Source organism: Rhinolophus hipposideros, assembly GCF_964194185.1.
Source record: "Rhinolophus hipposideros genome assembly, chromosome: 9".
NCBI classification, from domain to species: Eukaryota; Metazoa; Chordata; class Mammalia; order Chiroptera; family Rhinolophidae; genus Rhinolophus; species Rhinolophus hipposideros.
Window position 1 is genome coordinate 23,288,397 of NC_138055.1, and position 22,450 is coordinate 23,310,846.

At 46.3% G+C, this 22,450-nt stretch overlaps 1 protein-coding gene across 1 annotated transcript in view; it reads right to left on the reverse strand.

The window, feature by feature from the left end:
* Window positions 1-22,450, reverse strand: part of ANO2 (anoctamin 2) — a 309,723-nt gene that overhangs the window by 265,445 nt on the left and 21,828 nt on the right. Inside the window, exons 2-3 of the mRNA XM_081059630.1 lie at window positions 22,218-22,402; window positions 20,652-20,978 (exon numbers count right to left, since the gene is read on the reverse strand). Of these exons, the coding sequence (XP_080915756.1) occupies window positions 20,652-20,978; window positions 22,218-22,402 (512 nt within the window). The remainder of the gene's footprint in view (window positions 1-20,651; window positions 20,979-22,217; window positions 22,403-22,450) is intronic.

The window sequence follows — 22,450 nt, forward strand, 5'->3', positions numbered from 1 at the left end:
AAAATAATTCAGGAAGAGATCCACCGATGAAAAAAAAATGTGATTGAAGTAATCCATGATTTTAAGCTCTAAAGAAAATTCTAACTGGAGATATAAATTTGGAAGCTCTCTTACCATAAAGATGGCAATAGAAATGTTGGGAATAAGTCATCTTGAGAATAACAGTAAAATGAGAAAAGAAGACCGTCTTGGAATGAGATCTGAAGAAGCTCAACATTTAAAAATCAGAGAGAATGAAATAACCCAGCCAAGAATACTTAGAGGAAGTGGCCAGGGAAGTAGAAAGGAAATCAGGAAAGTCTGGCATCAGGGAAGATAGTGCTTCAAACAGGAAGGAAGGGTCAAGTGTGCTGAGTGTGGCTAAAAGGTTACAGAAGCTGAGAACTAAACAATTTCTGTTAAGTTTAGCACCAACTGGAAGACCTGGTCATCTACACAAGAGCCTTTGGGGCAGAGAAGTGGGAACACAAGGCAGATTGAAGTAGCTTGACTAAGAGGTAAAGAAATGGAAACAGTATATAAAAATACTCTAAAAGCTTATGAGATACTTATTATAAAGTGCAGGTAAGATAATGAGGTATTGGGAGCACCCTTCTAGTTGCTAGATGGGATGCTGCCTGACTCATGAATTTCTTAATAAAGCCAATTAGATCTTCAAAAAAAGATAATGAGGTATCAGTATTAAGGATATTCAAACAGATGAATGGAATAAATTAGAATCCAGAAAGCAGACACACACTTGATTTATGACACAGGCAACATTGCAGAGCAGGGGGGAAAGATGGTTCTTTCAGTAAATGATGTTAGGTCAACTGGTAGCCATGTGGGGGGAATAATTTAATCTTTACTCACACCTCAAGCCACAAACACAAAAATCAATTTCATGTGGATTGTAGATCTGAATGTGAAGGGTTAATCAATAAAGTCCCTGGAAGATAACATTAAACAAGACATTCATGACTTGGATAGGTGACAATTTCTTAAACAGAACACAAAAAGTACTAATCATAAAGAAAAAAAATCAATAAATTGCAATAAAATAAAATTAAGAACCTCTATCCACCAAAAGATACAATTAGAGAGTGAAAAGGCAAAACCACCAAGTGGAAAGAAGATATTTGCAAAACAGATACTTGTACCAAAACAGGACTTGTACCAAAAATATGTGAAGAACTCCATCAAATCAGCGAGGAAAAGGCAGACAACCCATATTTTTAAATGGTCAAAAGGCTTGAAAAAGAACTTCTTCACAAAAGAGGATACAAAAAAAATATATGAAAAGGTTTTCATCTCATTAGCTATCAGAGCATGCAAATTAAAACCACACTGAGCTACCACCACATATGTACCAGAATGGCTAAAATTAAAATGACTAACAATACCAAGTGTTGACAAATATGTGGAGAAACTAGAACTCTCACACATGGCTGATGAGAAGTATAAATTGGTACAAACACTTTAGAGACAGTTCAGTTGTGTCTACTAAAGCTAAACATATACAGACCATATGGCCCAGCAATTCCACTCCTAAGTTATACCCATCAGAAATGCATTCACCAAAAGACGTATAAAAGAATAGTCATAGCAACACTATTCATAATCGCCTAAAACAGGAAACAACCCTAACATCCATCAACAGTAGAATGCATAAGTAAATTGTGGTGCATTCAAACAATGAAATAAATACCATTATAGTAATGAAACTACACACAGCAGTACAAATGAATCTCATACACTGAAGTTTAAGCAAAAATAGCCAGACACAGAAAATATACCATCTGATTCCATTTATATAAAGTTCAAGCACAGGCAAATGCTCATGTGTGATGCTAGAAGTCAGGATAGTCATGACCTTTGGGTGGGGGCCCCTGACGGAGCGGAAGCCCACAAGGCGCTTCTGGAGGGCTGGAAATGTTGTATTTCATCTGGGCAGCGGTTACACAAATGTGTCCATTTAGTGACAATTCATCAAGCTGTACACTTATAATTTCTGTGCTTTTCTAATATGTTACACTTCAATGAAAAGTTGTTGTTGTTTTTTTTAAGCCTGGCTATGAAGGGGAGGAGTGAGTAGGTGATGAATGGTAACAGATTAAAAGAGGGGTTTCTAAACGCAGAAAAAAAGAGGAGCATGTGAAACCAAACTGCAACCCAAGAAATTGGCTATTTCTCACTGCTGGGGAAGCGACTCCCCTGCTGTCTGCCTAAGTGGGACACTGCGGCTCTTCCCAACATGCGGCCATGCCTAGTAGGTACTTAGCAGACTCACTGATGAGAGCCATCCCTCTTGACAGTGCTTCCAGCTTAGAGGGCCAGCAAATAACTCTTTAACAGTCAGCTCTGATCACATCTCAGAGGACTACAGACTTCATGTTATTAAGAATTCTAACAACTCAGACAAATTGTATGATTGTCATCTTCAAGGGAGGAAACAGATAGATGCACTTAGTGAGGTAGCAGCTACCCCCCCCCCAAAAAAAAAAAAAAAAAAAAGAAACAAAAATCCCCTGGCTCTGCAGAGTCCAAGGATTCTGAAACCCTCAGTCAGGTAAGTCCGTAGAACCCAGGGGAATGAGACGCAATGCACGGTCATGAAAAGGCCCTGGCTCTGAAATGGATTCCTACCTCCATCTCTGAAAGACTCCGTTTCTACAAAATGGGACTAATAGTTTCACAGTAACTGCTACTTCACAATAATTTTTTAAAGAGAATATAACATGCTGGCATATACGCAGGTGATCACAAATGTTTGTTCTCTTTCTCCTCCCCCCTTCCCTAGGGAAATAGAAGGTTCTTAGAAGAGAGAAACAGCTCTGTCTTACAAAGAGCTCCACAAACCAGAGATGCTAAAATCTCTAGGATTCCAGACGTGTGTTCTTAAGACCATGCCGTCTCCTGGAGCAGTATCGCCAGTCTGCAGGACGGCTGATCTCTCTTCCTTTGTGCAGTGGCTGTTCAGATCATTCACGTAATCCACACGGGTTTCTGTGTTTCGACAAGGTTTGGGCGTGTGCTCTTTTCCTGGATCAGATGTTCGGGGGTGGGGGGTGGACCCAGCAGCACAAATGTGTGTGTTTGTGTTTCAAGCTGCAGCTGTTTATTTCCCCAGATGAATTTTAAAATCACTCTAAATTCATCAGCATCTTCTGAGGAAGCCTTCTAACTAGCAACATGTTCAAAACTCAGAAACTGGGGTGGGGTAGGGAGGAAGAGAACTGGGATGGGGGCGGGATGCATGAATTCCACGTCTCACCAGTTCCCTCTGCCACTCAAGTTCTGACAATCTCTCAGGAGCAGCACCCAACTCACCCTCATTCACACCCTTGGTGAACCAAGAGCCTGGGAGGCTGAAGAGGTATCCCTGTGCCTAACTTCCCCTTTAGCTCTGGTTCAAGGTGAAGAGTGAGGAAAAGTGCAGGCAAGCGGAAGACAGGGTTGTTTGGATAGGCGTCAGCTTCTGAGCCCCTCCTAGTCACCGGAGACTTCACTTCCTGTGCCTAATACTTAGGACCCACCTACGGGGCAGAGGATGACTTAAAATGCATTTGTGAACTTGAGAAAGTTACCAAACTTCATGGCCCTCCATCTGCAAAATGAGACGAGCATTAAAGACTCTCAAAGGTGTCTTCCAACTCTGCATTTCTGTGTCATCACGGTTTACAATAAAATAAACTTGAAAAACGGAAATAAAATAAATTTTTCCTTTTCAAAAAAAAAACTAGGGGCACATTCACTCTCCCGCTGCATTTAATTTGTGGCCCCTGCCCGGCTGCCTCAGCCTCCCCTCCCTGGACAGGAAATGGCCCCCCAAGTCCCTCATCTGGAGCCCTAGGTCAGTTCATCTGCTGAGTATTTAATTAGAACTGGTGACGGCTGCTTGGAAAGAGCCAAGGCCAAGAGGGCAGGCAGGCGTCTCCTTGTTCTCGGCTCAGGAGACTAAGAAAAAGCCGGACAGCTGGGACAGGTCTCACTCTAGGTCATCCCCCTGCTGGCAGCACTTGATGGCGTTCAGTGTTCATCAGTTCAGATGTTCTCCCGGGGAGGGCCTGGACTTCAGATTGGGTGGGGCCCCTCTCGGTAGGGGAACTGGCTCTCCCCATCCCATTCTCTTCATGGTTTGCTTTCTGAAGGCCAGAAATCCATGTTTCCATGCCGAGCAAGGCTGTCACAGGGGCTGCAAAGGGGACCTGGACATGTTAGCAAACCCAGGCAGGAAGTAACAAGGAGCAGATTCAACCTGGAAAAATGTGGTCGCTGCATCTGGGGATAAATAATCAGAAACACAAATACTCAGGTGGGAGGGAGATGGCTGGAACAGGAAGCAGCCAGAGAGCATTTGGAGAGGAGCATGCAATGTGATCTGGTGACAAGGAAATTGCTGGGGGATTCACAAGCTGGATGCGCGGAGCTGATACCCCAATAAGAACAAAGAAGGGACAGGGGCGGGGCCAAGCAGCTGTTCTCTGCCTCCCTCGAGGCCAGGACCCTGTGGACCAAGGGGTTGAGATGGCAGCAAAAACGTTCAAGTCAGCCTCTCGTCACTCTGAAGCAAAGGGAGATGTTATCTGAGACGATGGAGAAGTCCCTGGGAAGATGATTGAAGGAACGGGACACAGGAAGCCTGCTCCAGAGGCAGGGGCATGGAAAAGACGACCCCTCAGACATCTCACGCAGCCCACCACCGAAAGTGATCCTGCAGAAAACAGCGAGCTCACCTACTTCTAGATGCCACAGGAGACAAGAGATGGAGAACCCAACTAGCCGAAAACACTGAAATGTGAGATCTGGGAAAAGCCACAGAATCTCTCCCGAATCTGAAAGAAAGCCTGAAAAAGAGCTCCGATTAACAGACGACCAGACTCCCTCCTCAGCCCACAAGGAAGATATTTTTCCAATCTTCCTATTGGCTCTATTGCCTAGGACAGTGGAGCCTCAAAATGAGGCTCCCAAGTCTAATTCCCATGTACATTAGTCCCAGCGGGGCCAATCAAATGCATGCCATGCAACCTGTTCCTTCCCCAACCTATGGTTGCTGTGGAGGGACTGAGGTTAGAGCCCAAGAAGAACTTCCCTCCTGAGTTTTGGGATACTGCACGAACAAGCAACAGAGGCAGTTTGTATTCTCGCTTCCTCTAGGAAATTCACCAGCTAGATGGTGCTTAGAGCTGTGTAGGTGGAGATACCCTCTGCGACTAAAGCGTAGTCAGACAGGTACAGGTGTGCTTCTCTTCAAACAAATTTGAGATTTGAAAGTCCAGGTTAGAAAGCAGATAAATTAGGCTGATTATTTACTTTAAAAAAGGACTCACTGGGGCAGCTGGATGGCTCAGTTGGTTAGAGCGTGAGCTCTGAACAACAGGGTTGCCGGTTTAATTCCCATGTGGGCCAGTGAGCTGCACCCTCCACAACTAGATTGAAGATAACAGCTGCCATTGAGCTTCCGGAAGGTCGGCCAGATGGCTCAGTTGGTTAGAGCAAGTGCTTTCAACAACAAGGTTACCAGTTCAATTCCCACGTGGGATGGTGGGCTGCGCCCCCTGCAACTACACTGAAAATGGCGGCTGGACTTGGAACTGAGCTGCATCCTCCACAACAGGATTGAAGGGCAACAACTTGGAGCTGATGGGCCCTGGAGAAACACACTGTCCCCAATATTTCCAAATAAAACTTAAAAAAAAAAAAAAGAGGACTTGCTGTAACAAGCTACATTAATACACTTAAAATTTGATGAAAATTTTAAAAACATATGTTCAATGGAGCAGGCTAGACTTAGCTCAAACATGTTCACCAGCCCAGTGATTCCAAATGAGTTGCCAGGAACTATTTGGTCTTCTGGTGAGGTATTTGATATGGGGTCTTAGCTCTTGGGTGAGCTTTCCAGACACTCCAGGAAAAAGAAAAGAAAAAAGCAGCTTTCTTTGAAGGGGGGGCTCTCCAGAGCATCTGGACAGCAGGCAGGTGTTGGAGTCTCCTGCTGGTCCATGAAGCCAGGCCAGCAGAGGAATGGAGATAATTAGGGTGGGAAAGTACCTCTGATTTATAGGTACTCCTAGAGACCAGAAAAAGACAAATGTTGTTTTAGGGATCTTTGGACCTGAGGTTAAGGAACTAAAATAGCAATGAAAACAGCTTCTGACATATGCCAGGCACTGCTCTCAATAACAAATGCTATCTCAGTTAATCATTTGCTTCCTTGACAAATGTTAAGTACGCATGATGTACCAGTCTTCTTTGAAACAACTCAAACAGAGAAGACTGCAGTGATGGGAGACAGCATATGCTTTGCCCAAGGTGAACAGCGCCTAGTGGCTGGGTTGGCATTCAGATTCACTCTGGCATTCTAACTTTGCTTTATACCAGAACTTTCTCCTTCAGGGAACCTCCCATCCCTGCCCCTCTGGGCTCCAGGCATTACAGCAAGACAGTTAGGATATGTACCGACTATGTATGCAGACAAGGTCTGTACAGGCAATTTACAATTACCCAAACCAGTGGAGATGAGTGTTAGCACAGATCAACCACAGCCCTTTGTCCTGGAGGGAATCACACGCTGTGTTTGCGGGAGGAAGATCCCAGAATGTCTGTCTGATTCAGCTTGGCTTAGGCTAAGATTAATGACTGAATTAGGTTCCATTTCCTGAGCATCCTAACAGCAGGAGGGAATGACCCAGAATGCAAGAGGCTGTCCGCAGATTAACCACTCAAAGTCCATAAGTAGCCCATACATGGAATAAACCTGCATATTTATAGGGGTCATCCTGCATGACCCCGAGAAATTGTCTGCCTTCTGTTTCCCTCATTAAACACTGACCTCTCCAAATGTGCTGACCATTTCACCGTCCTCCTCCTTCATCCAGCATAAGCCTCTACACATAAGGGACACTCCATCTCAAATGTTGTTTCGCTGTTACAGCATCAGGCTCCAACGTAAGCAGCTTATGACAGCGAGGGTAAAAGAAGGAGGGAGACCTGTCTGGGGCCATGGAGAAAAGGAAAAGAGCCAACATGATGTGATTTCCACAGCCCTGTTCCACCTGCTGGGGCTCCGTACACCCCCATTCGCCTACAGCTTTGATCCCTACTGAAAGTGCAACGTCTGCAAAGCAGAACTGTACTGGTCTGAGGGAAAGACCTCAGAGTGGATATGAAGGAGGTAGAATGAGGGGAAAGCAGGCAGAGTGAGGCTACAGAAGGGAGTGGCTGAGCACGCCAAGATCAGTGCTTCCTGGGCCTAACATCACCCCTCCTGACGCACTCAGCCAGGGTCATCCCAGCCCTCCTCCCAGAAGGAGGAGGCATTCCACAGGCTCACTGTCCTCCCCTCCAGGGCCCCATGGTGGCTCTGCATACCAACCTGCACCCCATGCGCTCTCCAATTCTTGCAGTGTCATCCCCCAGCCTTATCCTCCTGGGATCCCCTGCCACTTATCACCTCTGCCTGCTGGCGCCAGACCCACCCAGCTGTCTCTGGGGTAGTCCTGAGCAGATTGATTCCTGCCACAAACACAGCTCCTCAGTAATTCAAAGGTACCTGCAGGGATCCAGCTGTTCTCTAACCCCTGGCCTCCCACCTAGGCAGGTAAGAGGGAAGATGGGTGGACAGAAGAAGGGACAAAGACGTACACAGAGAAAACTGTCAAGTTCAGAGTTTCCCTTCTCCTCTCCTGAACCTGTGTTAGCTGCTGACAACCCCAGTGGTAAGAGTAAGGATGCTGCCTTCCCCATACCAAGCTCGGAGGGCAGAAGTCTTAGCTCAGGAGAAGTGGAACACCAGTGATTGGGAGCTCAAGCTCAGGTCCTGAATTCCTTACTGTCACCAGTTGTTTGACCTTGACCAAGTTACATGACCTCAGTTTTCTGATCTGCGAAATAGGGGCTGTAACAAAGACTTTATAGGGTTGTTATAAGGATTAAATGAGTCACTCTATGTACCTAGCACAGTAGAAGTGCTTGTTGTCATTACTAACAACTTCAAAAGCAATAGTAATAGCCTCAGGGTGGGGTGGTCTAGATTCCTGAGTCCCTACCCCCCACTTTCCGTGGCACAACGGAGAGAACAGGTATTCCTGGCAACACTGAAAAGGAGACTTCAGGTGACTGCATGAAAGTAGGGTCCCAGCACCACACAGACCTTCTGGATGTAGCCATCATCATGGGACAGATCCTCACACACCAGCCACAGGAAGTAGTCTCTGCATCTTTCTCTGAAGGATTTCGTAATCACATCATAGAGACTAGCCTGGCATCAACACAAACATCGCCAAGTTCATAGCACTAATCATCCTGGGCTGTGGAATTTTCCCAACGGGACAGAACTAGAGGGTGCTAAAGGAAAGAAGAGAGGGAGAGAAGTAGAGAGAAAGAAAAGATGGAAAAATAGAAAGAAAGAAAAAAACACTGCTAACAACACCCAATGCTCTTCCCCCAGAAGGTCACCAAAATCCCCTCAACATTAGACCAGAGGGCAGCCTGTAAAGGGTCAGGTTCACCACACTCCTCTCCTCTCTCTCTCTCTCTCTCTCTCTCTCTCTCTCTCTCTCTCTCTCAAACACACACACACACACACACACACACACACACACACACACACACACATACACACACCAACTCCCTCCCTCCCACTCCCTCCCTTAGGGTTTGCTCTGCTCAGCCCTTTCCTCCGGCCGGTGACTGAGAGGGCTGCAGATAGATTGCTGTGGTATTTTCTTCCCTGACTGGGGAAGGAGATGGGAGAAGCAATGGCAAAGCTACTGCCCATTGAGAAGTAGGAATGGGAGAGGGCTCAAGTGGAGAGAAGGGAGAGGCACGCCAGGAACTTCAGAGCAGGGTTTCCAGGCTCTGCAAGAGTTCAGGACTAGAAGCAGGGGACAGGGTTCCATCTTCTTTGGAAAGCCTTTCCTGCCAATCCCAATTCTTGGGGATCTCTCCCTCCCCTGAACAACTGTACAGTATATTGTCTTTGCTAAACATTATGCTTGGAATCAATTCAACAAACATTGTTGAGTATTTACTATGTGTTAGACACTGTATAAAAAAAATAAAGAGCAAAATACAATCCCTGTTCTCAAAGTGTTCAGTCAATCCAGAACAAGTGAAGCTCCAGGGGGCGAACTGTTTGGTAATGTTGCCCAACTACGGAATGAGGGGCATTAGATTATGGACAGGTAGAGCAGAGCATCAAATAACATTTTTAAATAATGAAGAAGTTAGTCTCTTCAATTATCCTGCAAAGATAAAATGCAGTTTAATGCCAATATGTTTTTAACCTCTCTGATACTAGCTAAGCTTCCCTTTTTTTGTTGGTTTGTTTTTTTATTTTATTGTTTAATTGAGGTATCACTGACATATAATATTATATTAGTTTCAGTTGTACAACATAATAAGCTTCTCAACAAGGAGCAAGCAGGCCCCTCAGCCTTGGACCTTCTGCAGCCAACTGTATCCAGACAGAAATTAACGATGTTATTTTGTTTCGGGTGTGGTTTATTTTTGTAGTTATTATCTATTTGTTGGCCGGTGATATTGGTTCTCCATTTATGATAATATAATATCTCCTTTTAAAATAAATGTAAGATTAAAAAGTGAGCCAATTTAGCCAAAATATGAAGCAACTCACAATATGAGTGTAAATGCCTACACCTAAAACCATGAGACTGGTACGCAGTGGTATTCAAAATCATGACCATGGTATTCAAGTAACTGAAATCTTTTACCAGGGGAACCCAGAAAAGAAGAAATCAGCATACGTGACTTCCTGAGTATATCTCTCATTTCCCAACTAGACAGTACAGCACTGTGCTTCTTGCTTTGGGATTGCCTAATCCACAAGGAGACACATTCTTTCATTCAGAAAATGGGAAGGAAATTCAACTCAGCTCATAAGGAGGAGGAAAAATTGGAAAATTAAAGCAAAATGCAGACAGGTGGGAGAGCCAACTTGGATCCACTGGCAAAAAGGAAAACCCAAGGTAAGAAGGAACCCCACACCATTCCTGCAAAGAACTGCGCAAATAATGATACTTCGTTTTATGACATTGTACGATCTAGAAAGTATTTTCACCCGTGGAAGGTGCTGGCTACAGATAACAGATAGGAAAATAGACCCAGCGTGGCTAAGAGACTCACACAAAGGTGCCCATCTGTGAATCCCACGTGTTGCCCTCCACACACAAAGTTCCCACTGTGTCCTGCTGCTGGGAAGTCCAGGTGGCAGGCAGGAAGTGACTCCCACTGACAGTCACTGGTGTTCTAAACAGTCTGCTAGCAGAGCCGGGACCCCCGCGTGGCCCGCGTTGGTCTGAAGGCGTCCTCTCCGATTCCACGAGCCCAGTGAGGCCAGTACACAGCAATACACAGCCTGTGAGCACGGGTGGGGAGCATGCCAGCAGCCAGCAGCAAATACACACAGACGCTGAGGGCCCCACGGCTCCAGCTCCACGCCTTCAGGGTCTCCTGTGTCTGCACTTCACAAAGAAGACACAACAGAACAGCACACCCATCAAACTCCACTCCCTCTGACTTCCTGTTCCTGAAAAGGTGCTAAACCCCCACAGGCCTTCTCTGAGGCGTGGGAAGACTATTCTCCAAAGGCCTGTGGAGGAGCTGAGTGTAAGTTCCCTGGGCTGGAAGAACTCCGAGACAAGGGAAAAACATAGTTTTGGCTAAAACATCCACAGCCAGACCTACCCCACCCCTCGACACCTGGCAACAAAGGATCCCCACGCGGAAACTCAACGAGACAGCTATGAGAAGATCAGCGGTCACCTAGTCCAGACCCACACCCAACCCCCTGGAACGCTGAACTGGACACACAGTCCAGCTGCTGACCATGGTGGGGTGGTATGCAGCACATGAGATCCCCAACCAGCAATGCTCAAGGGAGACGTCAGAATGGACCCAGGGTTCCCGAGGAGCCATCAGCCATAAGTGGCAATTTTCCTGAATCTTTCTGGGGAGATTCACGACGCTATGGCCATAGCTGAGCTCCTGAGCAAGTCAAGAGGGATGGTGGGACAGGAAGGTGGGGTCTCCACAGAGCACTGTCCACTTCAGAAGACAGCAACACAGCTAACTACCCTGCCAGCTCCTCTTCCTTTTGCTTGCACTGTACTGCTCCTTACACTCATGGTACACAAAACAGGGAAGGCGGGGAACACCACTGCTTTTGTCCGGATGTAAACAGAAGCATTATGATACCTGGAGAAAGGCCATCGCTCCACTCACTCATCATTCCACTCACCCTTTGCTCATCCAGAACAAAGGTCAGCCTTCTTAGCAGAATGCATCGTGAATGTTCATGAGTGTCCAAGCAGGCGGGGGCCTTGGAGACCCACAGGAGCTGCTAGAACACCCCCAGGTCACAGTGCCCACTCACATCGGCTGGGATCCTGAGTATTTGGGGGCAGGGAGATGGAAGGGGGTTTAGACAAGAGCCTCAAGTCTTCTCCGAGTCACCCAGACTATCAGTCACTCTCCCAGAATTCTTTTCCAACCTCTGTTACTACACGTTAGACTTCACTGGGTGACTCTTAGAGGTCAGGCCTGCTTTGCTAATAGACTACAAGGTCCTTGAAGGCAGGGACCATGTCTTACTCACCTCTGCGTTATCAGCTCCCGGCCCAGGATGTGGCACGTGTACATAGATGCTCAGTAAATGTCTGCTAAACGAGAGGCAGGAGAGAGGGGGCCAGAGGCGGAGCCCAGAAGGTCTCCCCTGATAGATGCTTCCCTTCTGAGTGTCTTTGCAGTTGAAGTGACTGCCCAAGTAGTCTCTGACTGACAAGGCCCATGAACTTACCAAATGATAAAAGGAGAAGGGTCTTCTTTCTCCATGTTTGTCTCAGAGCCCGGAATATCTAGCACTGCCATGAAGAGAAATGATTAACAGGATTGAGAGTAACTGGTCCCTGTCCTGATCCTCACCAAACACAGAGACTGATGTGAAGGAGAGCAGGAAACATGAGTGATACTCAAAATATTGAACAACGAACACAGCACCGTGTGAAGTCAGAACAGGCACCAGAAATAGACCCCCTGACAGTTATGCTAGGAGCAACGGTCAGACACGAGCTTCACAGGAAGACAGTAACTGAGCTACGAGGAAGACGGACCTAGCAGAAGGAAGTTAAGTCCATCTGACTTATTTGTTTGCATAGACTCCCTATAATCAATATTTCATTCGTTTAAGGCATTAAATAGCAGCATGAGCTTGTACAAGTCACATCCTTTCGACTTCAGTTCCTGCTCTCTGACGAAACTGAAAGACACTGCAGGCCCTTCCAGTGCGAATATCCTATGATCTTTGTACTTCACAGACTGCACCTGGTAACAGAAACCCAGCAAAACACAGAGCCAGCCAAGGTAGTGCCCGGGCCAGAAGCACTTAGGTCAATCGTTAATTCTTGCCCGCCGCTACTGTAGGAGGAGAGTCATAAATAACCCAAGTCCAGAAACTCCTTCCAGCCATTTTTGAAGGATCCTGGAGACCACTAGAAGCCCTTGTCAATAGATGAAGGACACCAGACATGAAGGCCTTGAGAAAGAGCCACACCCAGCTCCCTTCCCTCTCTAGTTAACCCCTTGACCTGCTTTACATTCCCACTGCCCAGTCTTTTCAGAACCTGGGCAGTGCTTACTTCCAAGGCTGGGTGACTGTGTAGGCCAAATGCCACCCCTTATTAAGAGACTAGCGGGGAGCAGGAGTTAGGAGATCTAGTTTCCAGGCACAGCCCTGCTCTTCACCAGCGTGACAAGGCACTTTGTGTTTCCTAGGACATGGGGACAATAGCTGCTTAACACTTCAGTGGGGCTGCCATGCATAACAGATAAGAATATTGAATGCTAATTTTTTATTATAAACGCTTTGAAAAGGAAGTATAGTATATTTACCTGAGTTTAGGGGTTTGACTTTCCTTCCTTGCCTCTGTCTCTATCCCCATCCCCAGGCTGCCTCCCCTCAGAGATCACATCCAACCAGCCCTGCTGTGGCTCTGCTCTGCTCAACTGTGCAGTCCCAGGGGCAGGGGCTGCTGGGGTTGTCTTTGTTGTGTTCCCTGAAGATCCCTCGCGGTAGGAAAGAGAGGCAGTTGCGAAGCCCAAGGCTCCAGCATGCTGCTTCAGGGTGGGGCAAGTGGGATAGGAACACATCCAAAGCCAGGGGGAAATCACAGTCATTAGCGCAAGTCAACAGCCGTGTGACTGCTACCCACACTCATGCAGGCGTAGCAGCCATCACCTAGAAACAGTACGGACTGGGGCATCATTCAATTCCACATTCGCAGTTTCCCTGCATTTGCTGCAGCCTTTCCTAAGAACACAGTCCCATTCCTGAGACTACTATTTCCTGAGAAGGAAATAGACTAATTTTATAATGGAGTCAGCAGGGACATGGGGACCCTTACCCCGTAGAAATACTCATACACTGCTCCCCTCACTGCAGCACCAAACAACCTGCCCTGAATGCCTGAAGCAGAGCAATGAACAGGAAGACCACCCGGGACAATGTCACCATAGAAAACCAAACAGCACGGTTTTCCTAAGAATCAGGAAATTTCCGAAGTCCTAGTTTTCCCAGCAGAGCAAGATTTGAGAGTTTTGAGAATGCAAGCTCCATATGGCCAAGAGAGAAGGCAGCAGCGGTGGCACCCCAGGTGGCCCTCATGTGCCCGAATCAGCAGTGAGGACACAGGTGTCTCTGTGATCCACAGACATCTCCAACGATGTCTTTAAGTGAAATTCTAATAAAATAGCCAAACATAAGAAAACATAGGCAAACTGTGGATTAGTCGCCTAATAAATACTGAATACTCTTTAAAATATAAATAGGGACACTGTCAATACATGGAGATAGGCATATAAATGAAAAAGTGAAACATCGAATGGAAAAAATGCACCAAAATGGGAATGCAGACTGGTGCAGCCGCTATGGAAGGCAGTGTGGAGGTTCCTCAAAAAATTACGAATAGAATTACCATATGACCCAGCAATCTCTCTCCTGGGTATCTACCCCAAAAATTTGAAAACATTTATACATAAAGACACGTGTGCTCCAATGTTCATTGCAGCTTTGTTTACGGTGGCCAAGACATGGAAACAACCAAAATGTCCTTCAATAGATGAATGGATAAAGAAGTTGTGGTATATATACACAATGCAATACTATTCGGCGGTAAGAAAAGATCATATAGGAGCATTTGTGACAACATGGATGGATATTGAGAGTATAATGCTAAGCGAAATAAGTCAGATAGAAAAAGCAGAGAACCCTATGATTTCATTGATATGTGGTATATAAACCAAAAAAAAAAACACAAAAGAACAAGACAAACAAATGAGAATCAAGAACTCACAGACACAGACAATAGTTTAGTAGTTACCAGAGGGTAAGGGGGGTGAGGGGAGGGAGATGAGGGTAAGGGGGATCAAATATATGGTGATGGAAGGAGAACTGACTCTGGGTGGTGAACACACCATGGGATTTATAGATGATGTAATACAGAATTGTACACCTGAAATCTATGTAATTTCACTAAGAATTGTCACCCCAATAAATTTTAAAAAAAAGAAAATATGCACCAATTATCATCCTGTCTAAAGCATACCCAGATATCAACTAGGGTCAGAAATGAATCCTACAATACTCAGTCAGAGTTCAGTGGATACAAAGTTCCTTTGATCTGTAAGGCTAAGTGAATATTTTTTAATGTGTCCCTGATAAGAACCCATTTCTTTCCATTTATCTTAAAATCCAAGTGAAACCAGAGCCTAAAAGACAGCCTAGCCCAGAGCGTTGGGGACAGCTGAGTAGGTGGGGCCCCTACACCTGCTCTCCAAACTGTCACCAGGTGCAATCAAGCAACGACCCTGTTCCAATGAGACGCCACTTCCAGACTGCTGTTCAGGGCCAGGGGCTGAGCATTGGGGCACAGAGAAGAGTTGTTCAGACCCCAAAAGGCCCCCAGAAAGTTGTTCAGACCCTCACAAGCTCCAGCTGATGAATCTCTAACCGGTGTTTACCACCTACATGGGATGTGGGAGGAGGGTATTTGGAGAAGATTGTGGACCATTGGCCCTAGAGGAGGTAACAATTCGTTCTCATTTTGTTGGGGTGGCACGGAGTTGGAGGCAACCTGAATGTCCATTATCACTAGGGGAGTGACTAGGTAAATTGTGGTGATGGCAAACTGCTCATCCACTTTTAAAAAATGGATTAGATGCAGATGCAGGACATGAATGGTCTGAAAAATACAATGCTGAGAGAAAAAAGCAAGAAACAGAATGGACTATAGAGTACCTTATATAAATTAAAAATGCATACAGTTCTGAGAAACTGTCACAATCAAGAAGAGCCTAAGGACTCTGTACACCGGAAGCTAAACAATAATGAATGCCAACTATAATTTTATATATATGATGTGATGGCTCAGTGCGAGGTCGGAGGGATAGTGGATGGGGGGAGGGGGGTCCACAGTGTGAGGGATATAAATGATGAACGTCTAAGTATTACCTTGTCTTGTGCACCTTAAACTAAAATAAAAATAAAAAAAAAAAGCGCCTAAGGAGACCTAACAACTACATGTACTGCAATATCCAGGGTAGGACCCTGGAACAGAAAAGGACAGTAGTTAAAAACTAAGGAAATCTAAAATACAGATTTTAGTGAATGATAGTGGGTCGGTATTCATTAATAGTGTCATATGTACCATATTAATGTAGAAGTTAATAATAGGGGGAATTGGGTATGGGGTATACAGGAACTCTCTAATTTTTCTGTAAATATAAAACTCTTCTAAACAATAAAGCCCATTTTAAAAATGAAGAAAATACATAAAGGAAGAATGACACTGTACATTTCCCAGAGACACAACGCCCTGGAATGACTGCCTGTGGAGTGAGCAAGCAGTGACGAGTGAGGAGAGGGTATTTAAATAAGTAACGAGAGGGTCCTTCCACAGACCAGTGATAATAATGTACCATGATTGAGAAGTGCGATTAAGTCAACTCTTTGCCTTAGAGGTCTCAAAGCTAATAACAGTGATATATTTTTAGAAAACAGGGAGAGAGAAAGAAAACAAGACAGTAGGCCATGATGGCTACACAAGTGGGGGAGGCTCTGCTGACATGGGGAACATAGGGGAAGCTGAGTAACCTGGAAGAGCCCCTTGAAGGAGTTAAGCAGACCTGGAAGCCAAGGGTGGGGAAGGGAGGGAGGCGTTTTTGGTGGTTGCACAAGAGTGACAACAATCCAGGACCCCCTGCACAGCCCCATCTAACACTGGTCAGTCCCAAGGGCTATCTCTGGGCCCTCCTAATTCCCAGCCAAAGCCAGGAAAATGCAACAGCAACCAAAATGAAACATGATGGAGGGAAGCAAAGATGGGCAGTGATTCTAGTAGTAATAGTAATAATAAAAGTCGACAGGACAGTTACATTTGAATTTCAGATCAACAATGACTAATTGTTTAGTACAAGTATATCCCCAATATTACACAGGACATACTTACATCAAAAAATTATTTGTTGTTGATCTGAAATTCAAATGTGACCAGGCTTCTTGATTTTTTTATCTGCTAAATCTGGCGACTCTAAATAGTAATAATGGCAGTAACACTTACTCGTTACTGTTCTAGATGCTACTTTATTAGTTGTCTTGTTTCATCTTCATAACAACCCAGTGAAGAATGTATTATTATTCCCTCTTTACAGATGTGGAAACTTTGACTCAAAAGGATTACGTCTCTTGCCCAAGGTCCTAAGGCTAGTAGATGCCAGACCTGGGATGTGAACATCAGTATTCGGACTCCAGAGCCCACATCTTGAGTATGATGCCACCTCCCGACTAAGCAGGGGAACAAGGCCCAGGCCTCTGCTCCCTGGCACCGAAACAGGTTGTGAACTGCAGCCTCCCACAGTGGTCGTGCCAGGAACTCCTGGTATGGCCCTCAGAACACACTACTACCTTGAGAAACCTGCCCACCAGACTCCCCTGCCCCCCACCACCTATCAGAGGCATCAAGTGAGCTTTGGGTTTCACAAAGTGAAAACCAGCCCTCCCACAGAAATGGAGCCCCAAGTAGCCCTAAAAGAGCACACTGTCCCAACATGGGGGGGAAATGAGAAAAGCGGCACCTGGCTGAAGGGTCCGGTAAGTAGCATAGGTCAGCACAAGGGTCTGAGCTAGGCCACACGCCATCCTGCCTGGGGACCTCTGGGGGTCCCTTCCAGGTTGGGGACAGTATTAACTTGAATCTTACAAAACAGGCTTCTGATAAGAATGGCACCCCACCCCTCAGCATGACACCTCTTGAAAGAATTGCAATGAGCATTTATTGAGCACCTTCTATGTACGAGGCATTGCGCTGAATGTTTTCATTGCCCCGTCGAATGACAGGGTACATGAAACTACAATCCAGCAGGGCACCTATTGTTTTGGAGATGAGGAACCGGAGACTCAGGGAGGTCATTTATTTATTCAACACTTGTTAAGCACCTACTAACTTATTGTTTAGACTGTGTCCTAGGTGCTGAGGATACAGCAGTGCACCAAACAAGACCCTTGCCTTCATGAAGCAGGTGGGGCACAGAGAACGGACAAATAGATTTCTCATGTTGTTGCAGGTAGCAGGGCTAAGTGCAATGAAGTGCAATGAAGTGCAAAGTAAAGCAGGATCAACGCCTAGAATGGTGGGTGGGGACATTCTAGCCAGGATGGTCAGGGAAGATGTGTAGAAGGAGACAGCATGTGAGTATGGGTCTGAAGTGAAGGAGTGAGTACACAACATCTGGGGAAGGGTGCCTGAGGCAAAGATGACCACCACCTCCAAGGCCCTGAAATGAGTATGATCACCATATACCAATATAAGGCCCGTGGGCTGGAGCTGGAGCGGGAGGGTGAGAGGGGCAGGAGATGAGTTTGGAGAGTATGGCGATGGCAGGTCATTTTTTTTAAATATTACCATGGTATATTTATGTCTTTGTTTGGGATAGAGAGAAATGTAATAAGTCACAAAAAGTAACGTGGGTGAGGAGGTGCTAAAAGGCCAGTCTGCTGAAAACCATTCTTCCTCCTATGTGGTGTACTATATGAAACTCTCACCATCGGGTCACTCAACTTAGTTAAATGGAAGGGGCCAGGACAAGTACATAATCTGATAATGTTACAAAGGAAATAATCCAATAACACAACAAATTATGCATGCTTGGAGTAACTCAAAACCTATCTAAACAAAATAATCCGTAATCCTTACCAATGGGCGTGGGACCAAACACATTTTCATTAAGTCTTCAAATTCTACAACTTTTCTGTTCTTTAAGGTGTATTCCTCAAAACCCCAGAAAGAAATTAAAGGAAAAAAAAGAATCTTCTTTTGTCCCCACACACCATCATAGAGCTGAGGTTTAGAGAAAGCTCCAAAGCTTAAGGAATGTTTGTAAAAGATATGAAATGATACAACTGTTTTTGTTCACTCTCCCCTCCCCTGCTACAAAGAAAAACAAGAACACAGGTGACCTATAAAGATGAGGGAAACAGATTTCCATTTGCAAACCTGTAAGGGGCCATTGAAAACAAGAGTATGAAAAGAAGTTTCAGATCCTACTGAATAGGAGAAGATGTTTGCCAATGATATATCTGATAAGGGGTTAATATCACAAATCTATAAAAAACTCACTCAACTCAACTCCAAACAAACAAACAACCCAATTTAAAAATGGGCAGAGGACATGAAGAGACATTTTTCTAAAGAAGACATACAGATGGCAAACAGACATATGAAAAAATGCTCAACCTCACCAACCATCAGACAAATGCAAATAAAAACCACAATGAGATACCACCTCACCCCAGTCAAAATGGCTATCATCAATAAATCAACAAACAACAAGTGCTGGCGAGGATGTAGAGAAAAGGGAACCCCTGTGCACTGTTGGTGGGATTGCAGATTAGTGCAGCCACTATGGAAAACAGTATAAAGGCACCTCAAAAATCTGAAAATGGAACTACCTTATGACCCAACAATTCCACTCTTAGGTATCTATCCCGAGAAATCAAAACTCTAATTCAAAAAAATTTATGCACTCCTATGTTTATTGCAGCATTATACACAATAGCCAAGACATGGAAACAACCGAAATGCCCATCGGTAGATGACTGGATTAAGAAAACGTGGTACATTTATACAATGGAGTATTACACAGCCATAAAGAAGAAAGAAATCTTACCATTTGCAACAATATGGATGGACCTAGAGAACATTATGTTAAGTGAAATAAGCCAGACAGAGAAAGACAAATACCATATGATCTCACTTATATGTGGAATCTAAAGAAAAGAATAAATGAATGAACTAATCAGAAACAGTCTCAGAGACATAGAGGAAAAACTGAGGTTTGCTAGATGGGAGGGGATGGAGATAAGGGGGGGTGAGGAGATTAGAAAGCACAATCAGTAACCACAAGATTGTCACGGGAATACGAAAGTCAAGTTGGGGAATGTAATCAATAATGTCATAAAGATTTTGTAGGGTATCTGATGGACACTTGTCTCATTAGGGAGACCACCTCAGGGATGATGTAGATGCCTGATCACTGCGCTGTACACCTGAAGCTGAACCTGAATAATAATGAATGTCAACTACAATTATATATATATAGTTACAAGAAGCAGAGTACAGCATTAGGAATAGAGACAGTGGAAATTTAATGGCTGTATGCGATGTCAGAGGGATAGTGGATGGGGGGAGAAGGGTTATCACTGTGTGAGGGATATAAATGATAAATGTTTAACTATTAAATTGTTTTGTACACCTGAAACTAATTAAAGAAAGAAAGAAAAAAGAAAAGAAGTTTCAAAGTTATGAGGAACACATTTAGAGAAGACTATCAAGAGACAACAAGCAATTAATGAGGGGTAACAACAGAAATTGAGCATCTTCCAAGGCCTGATGGTAGGTCGTTTTTAAAGGATCACTGTGGTATATAGAAATGGATGGGTAAGTGAATGAATAAATGGATAAATGGATGGATGGATGGATGGATGGATGGATGGATGGATGGATGGATGGATGGATGGATAGATAGACGTATAGATAAATGGATTTCCATGAATTCCCTTTGGCTGGCTACTGACCAGAGATGAGAATATGTGTAGCTCACAAGTTCATAAAATGTATCCAATGTTTGGTTCCCAAATAATCAACTCAGTTGATTCAGTTCCCAAATAATCGGCTTCGTCAGGGGAGTCCCAGACAAGCACACGCCTTAGTGAAGTAGGTCCCCTACAGGGGAATTTTGATACAAAGTTCAGTAGGCAAACTGGGTCTTCATCTGAAGGAAACCATCCCTGAGAAGGCCACATGGTGGGGCCTGAGCACACCAGGAAGAAATGCCTGGCCTTCAGTCCCTAACAAGACCAACGCCCACACAGCAAAGTGGCACACACACCACCCACTGCCTGAGATCCCTTAGGCAGCGGCACTAGCCACACCAAGACTCTTCCTCTAGTCCTTGGGAAAGAAAATCTGGTTTGCCCACCAGAAAAATAGAAGTCACCTGCAAGAAGAAAGCCAAGGCTGCTGCAGGGGACACCGATGACCGGAGCCCAGCCCTACAGGGCGATGCCATCCCACGACCCTGCGACACCTGCCCAACCTCACCTCCAAGTCCTTCTCAAGCTCCAGCCCGGCCTCCAGCAGGTTATGCTCAAACTCCTCCCGCTGCTCCTTCCTCTCCTCCCCCAGGGCATCGAGTGGGCCGAGCTCAATGTCACCATGGCCCCCCGCATGGGGCTCCTTGCCCGTCTCCCCGTTGGAGACGATGGCCAGCGAGTGGCCAGGGAAGCCGTGGACAGGATGCGCCCCCCGTTTCCGGTAGTGGTAGGCAAGCACGTAGTCGACTTTCCTCTGGTTGTCACGGAAATGCATGCGGCTCAGACAGGCCTCCGAGAACACTGGCTCGTGGGCATCCATGTAGTTGTTGACGATCTGGCCAGAGAGAACAGGACAGGAATGGTGAGGTCAGGTGAGGAAGGAGCAAGAGACAGAGGAGGCTGACCTGGCTCTGGGCCCCGAAAGGTGTACTAGGAGGCAAATCCCTCAGGCCCAAAGGCCCCAACTGCCCCCGTGAAGGGACGGAGTGGCCTAAATCCACCCTCACAGCCCTCCCCCACCTGTCCACGGCACAGACATCGGTGCCATCACACCTGCTCTGGCACCCACGCGCACACATACCCTCACATGCACACACTGCCCACGCAGCAGCAGACCCCTGCATGCCCACAGCACCTCCTCCACACACAGAGCCACAGGCCCACTCCCGCCCTTGCACACACTCACATACACTCAGCCGCTCTGCACCAGCCCTCCTGCACACGTCTGTGCACACACGCCTCACCGTGTACACTCTGACACACACACATGCCCACCGCCTTGCAGGTCGGCAGACCTGCCTGCAGACACACACGTGTGGACACACACAGAGTACTCACTGGCAGGTTCTCTGGATCCATCGGAACAAAGACCAATGTCTCGCCCCCAGCCCAGCCCCCCACTCCCACCCCACAGGGAATCAGTATACACTGTGCTCCTCACAGGCCCACATCTTCCTCTTCCTCCTCCGCTCCAGCTACTGGTGAGGACTCTGCCAGAGATGGCAGCAGGGGGACTGACTCCTGCCCTTGTGCACCCCCAGCGATGGGAGGCTGAGAGAAAAGGAGGAGAAAGAACAAGACAGAGCAGAGGACGAACCTGCCTCCCCTTGGGTGTTTCCCTGTTTATTACTGGTTTGATACCCAGCTGGCTCAGCAGCCACCTGAGAGGTCACCTGGGCAACCAGATGAAGCACCAGGCACAAGGGAGAGCCTTTACAGCTGCCAAGCAGAGGTCTGCTTCCCCAGGCCTGCGGGAGGGGAGCCAGGGAGCCTGCAGACCAGCCGGTGAGGTCACTTGGCCTCACACCTCCACTTCCCTGGCCTCCTCTGACCAGAAGACTCTAGTATGGCTGGGACATTGTGCTGTCATTGACTTGGAGAAAGAGGAGAGGAAAAAGCCCTAACAAAAACCCTGGGGGTCTCTCTCTCTCTCTCTCTCTCTCTCTCTCTCTCTCATTCTCTCACACACACACAAACACAACACCTGCCCCCCAAGTGGATGGTTCCCAGTTAACAGGTTCCTTTGGGGCCCCCAACAGGGTGGGCCAGCCAGAAGCCCGATCCAGGTACTCACAGAGCTGCTGTGGGCACGCCCTCCACCACAGGACTGGCCAGAATCTCGGTGGGAACTGCCCTGAAGATCTGGGGCTCGGGGACCCAGCTCCTTGAGGTACTGCTGTCCATGTTTGGGGCCCTCGCCGCCTTTGGACACTGCCCGAGGGCTCAGCCTGCGAGGGGAGCCAGGGATCAGGGGGATATCTGTGGGGCAAAGGAGGCAAAGTTGCGTCAGGTGATGAGAAACTCGAG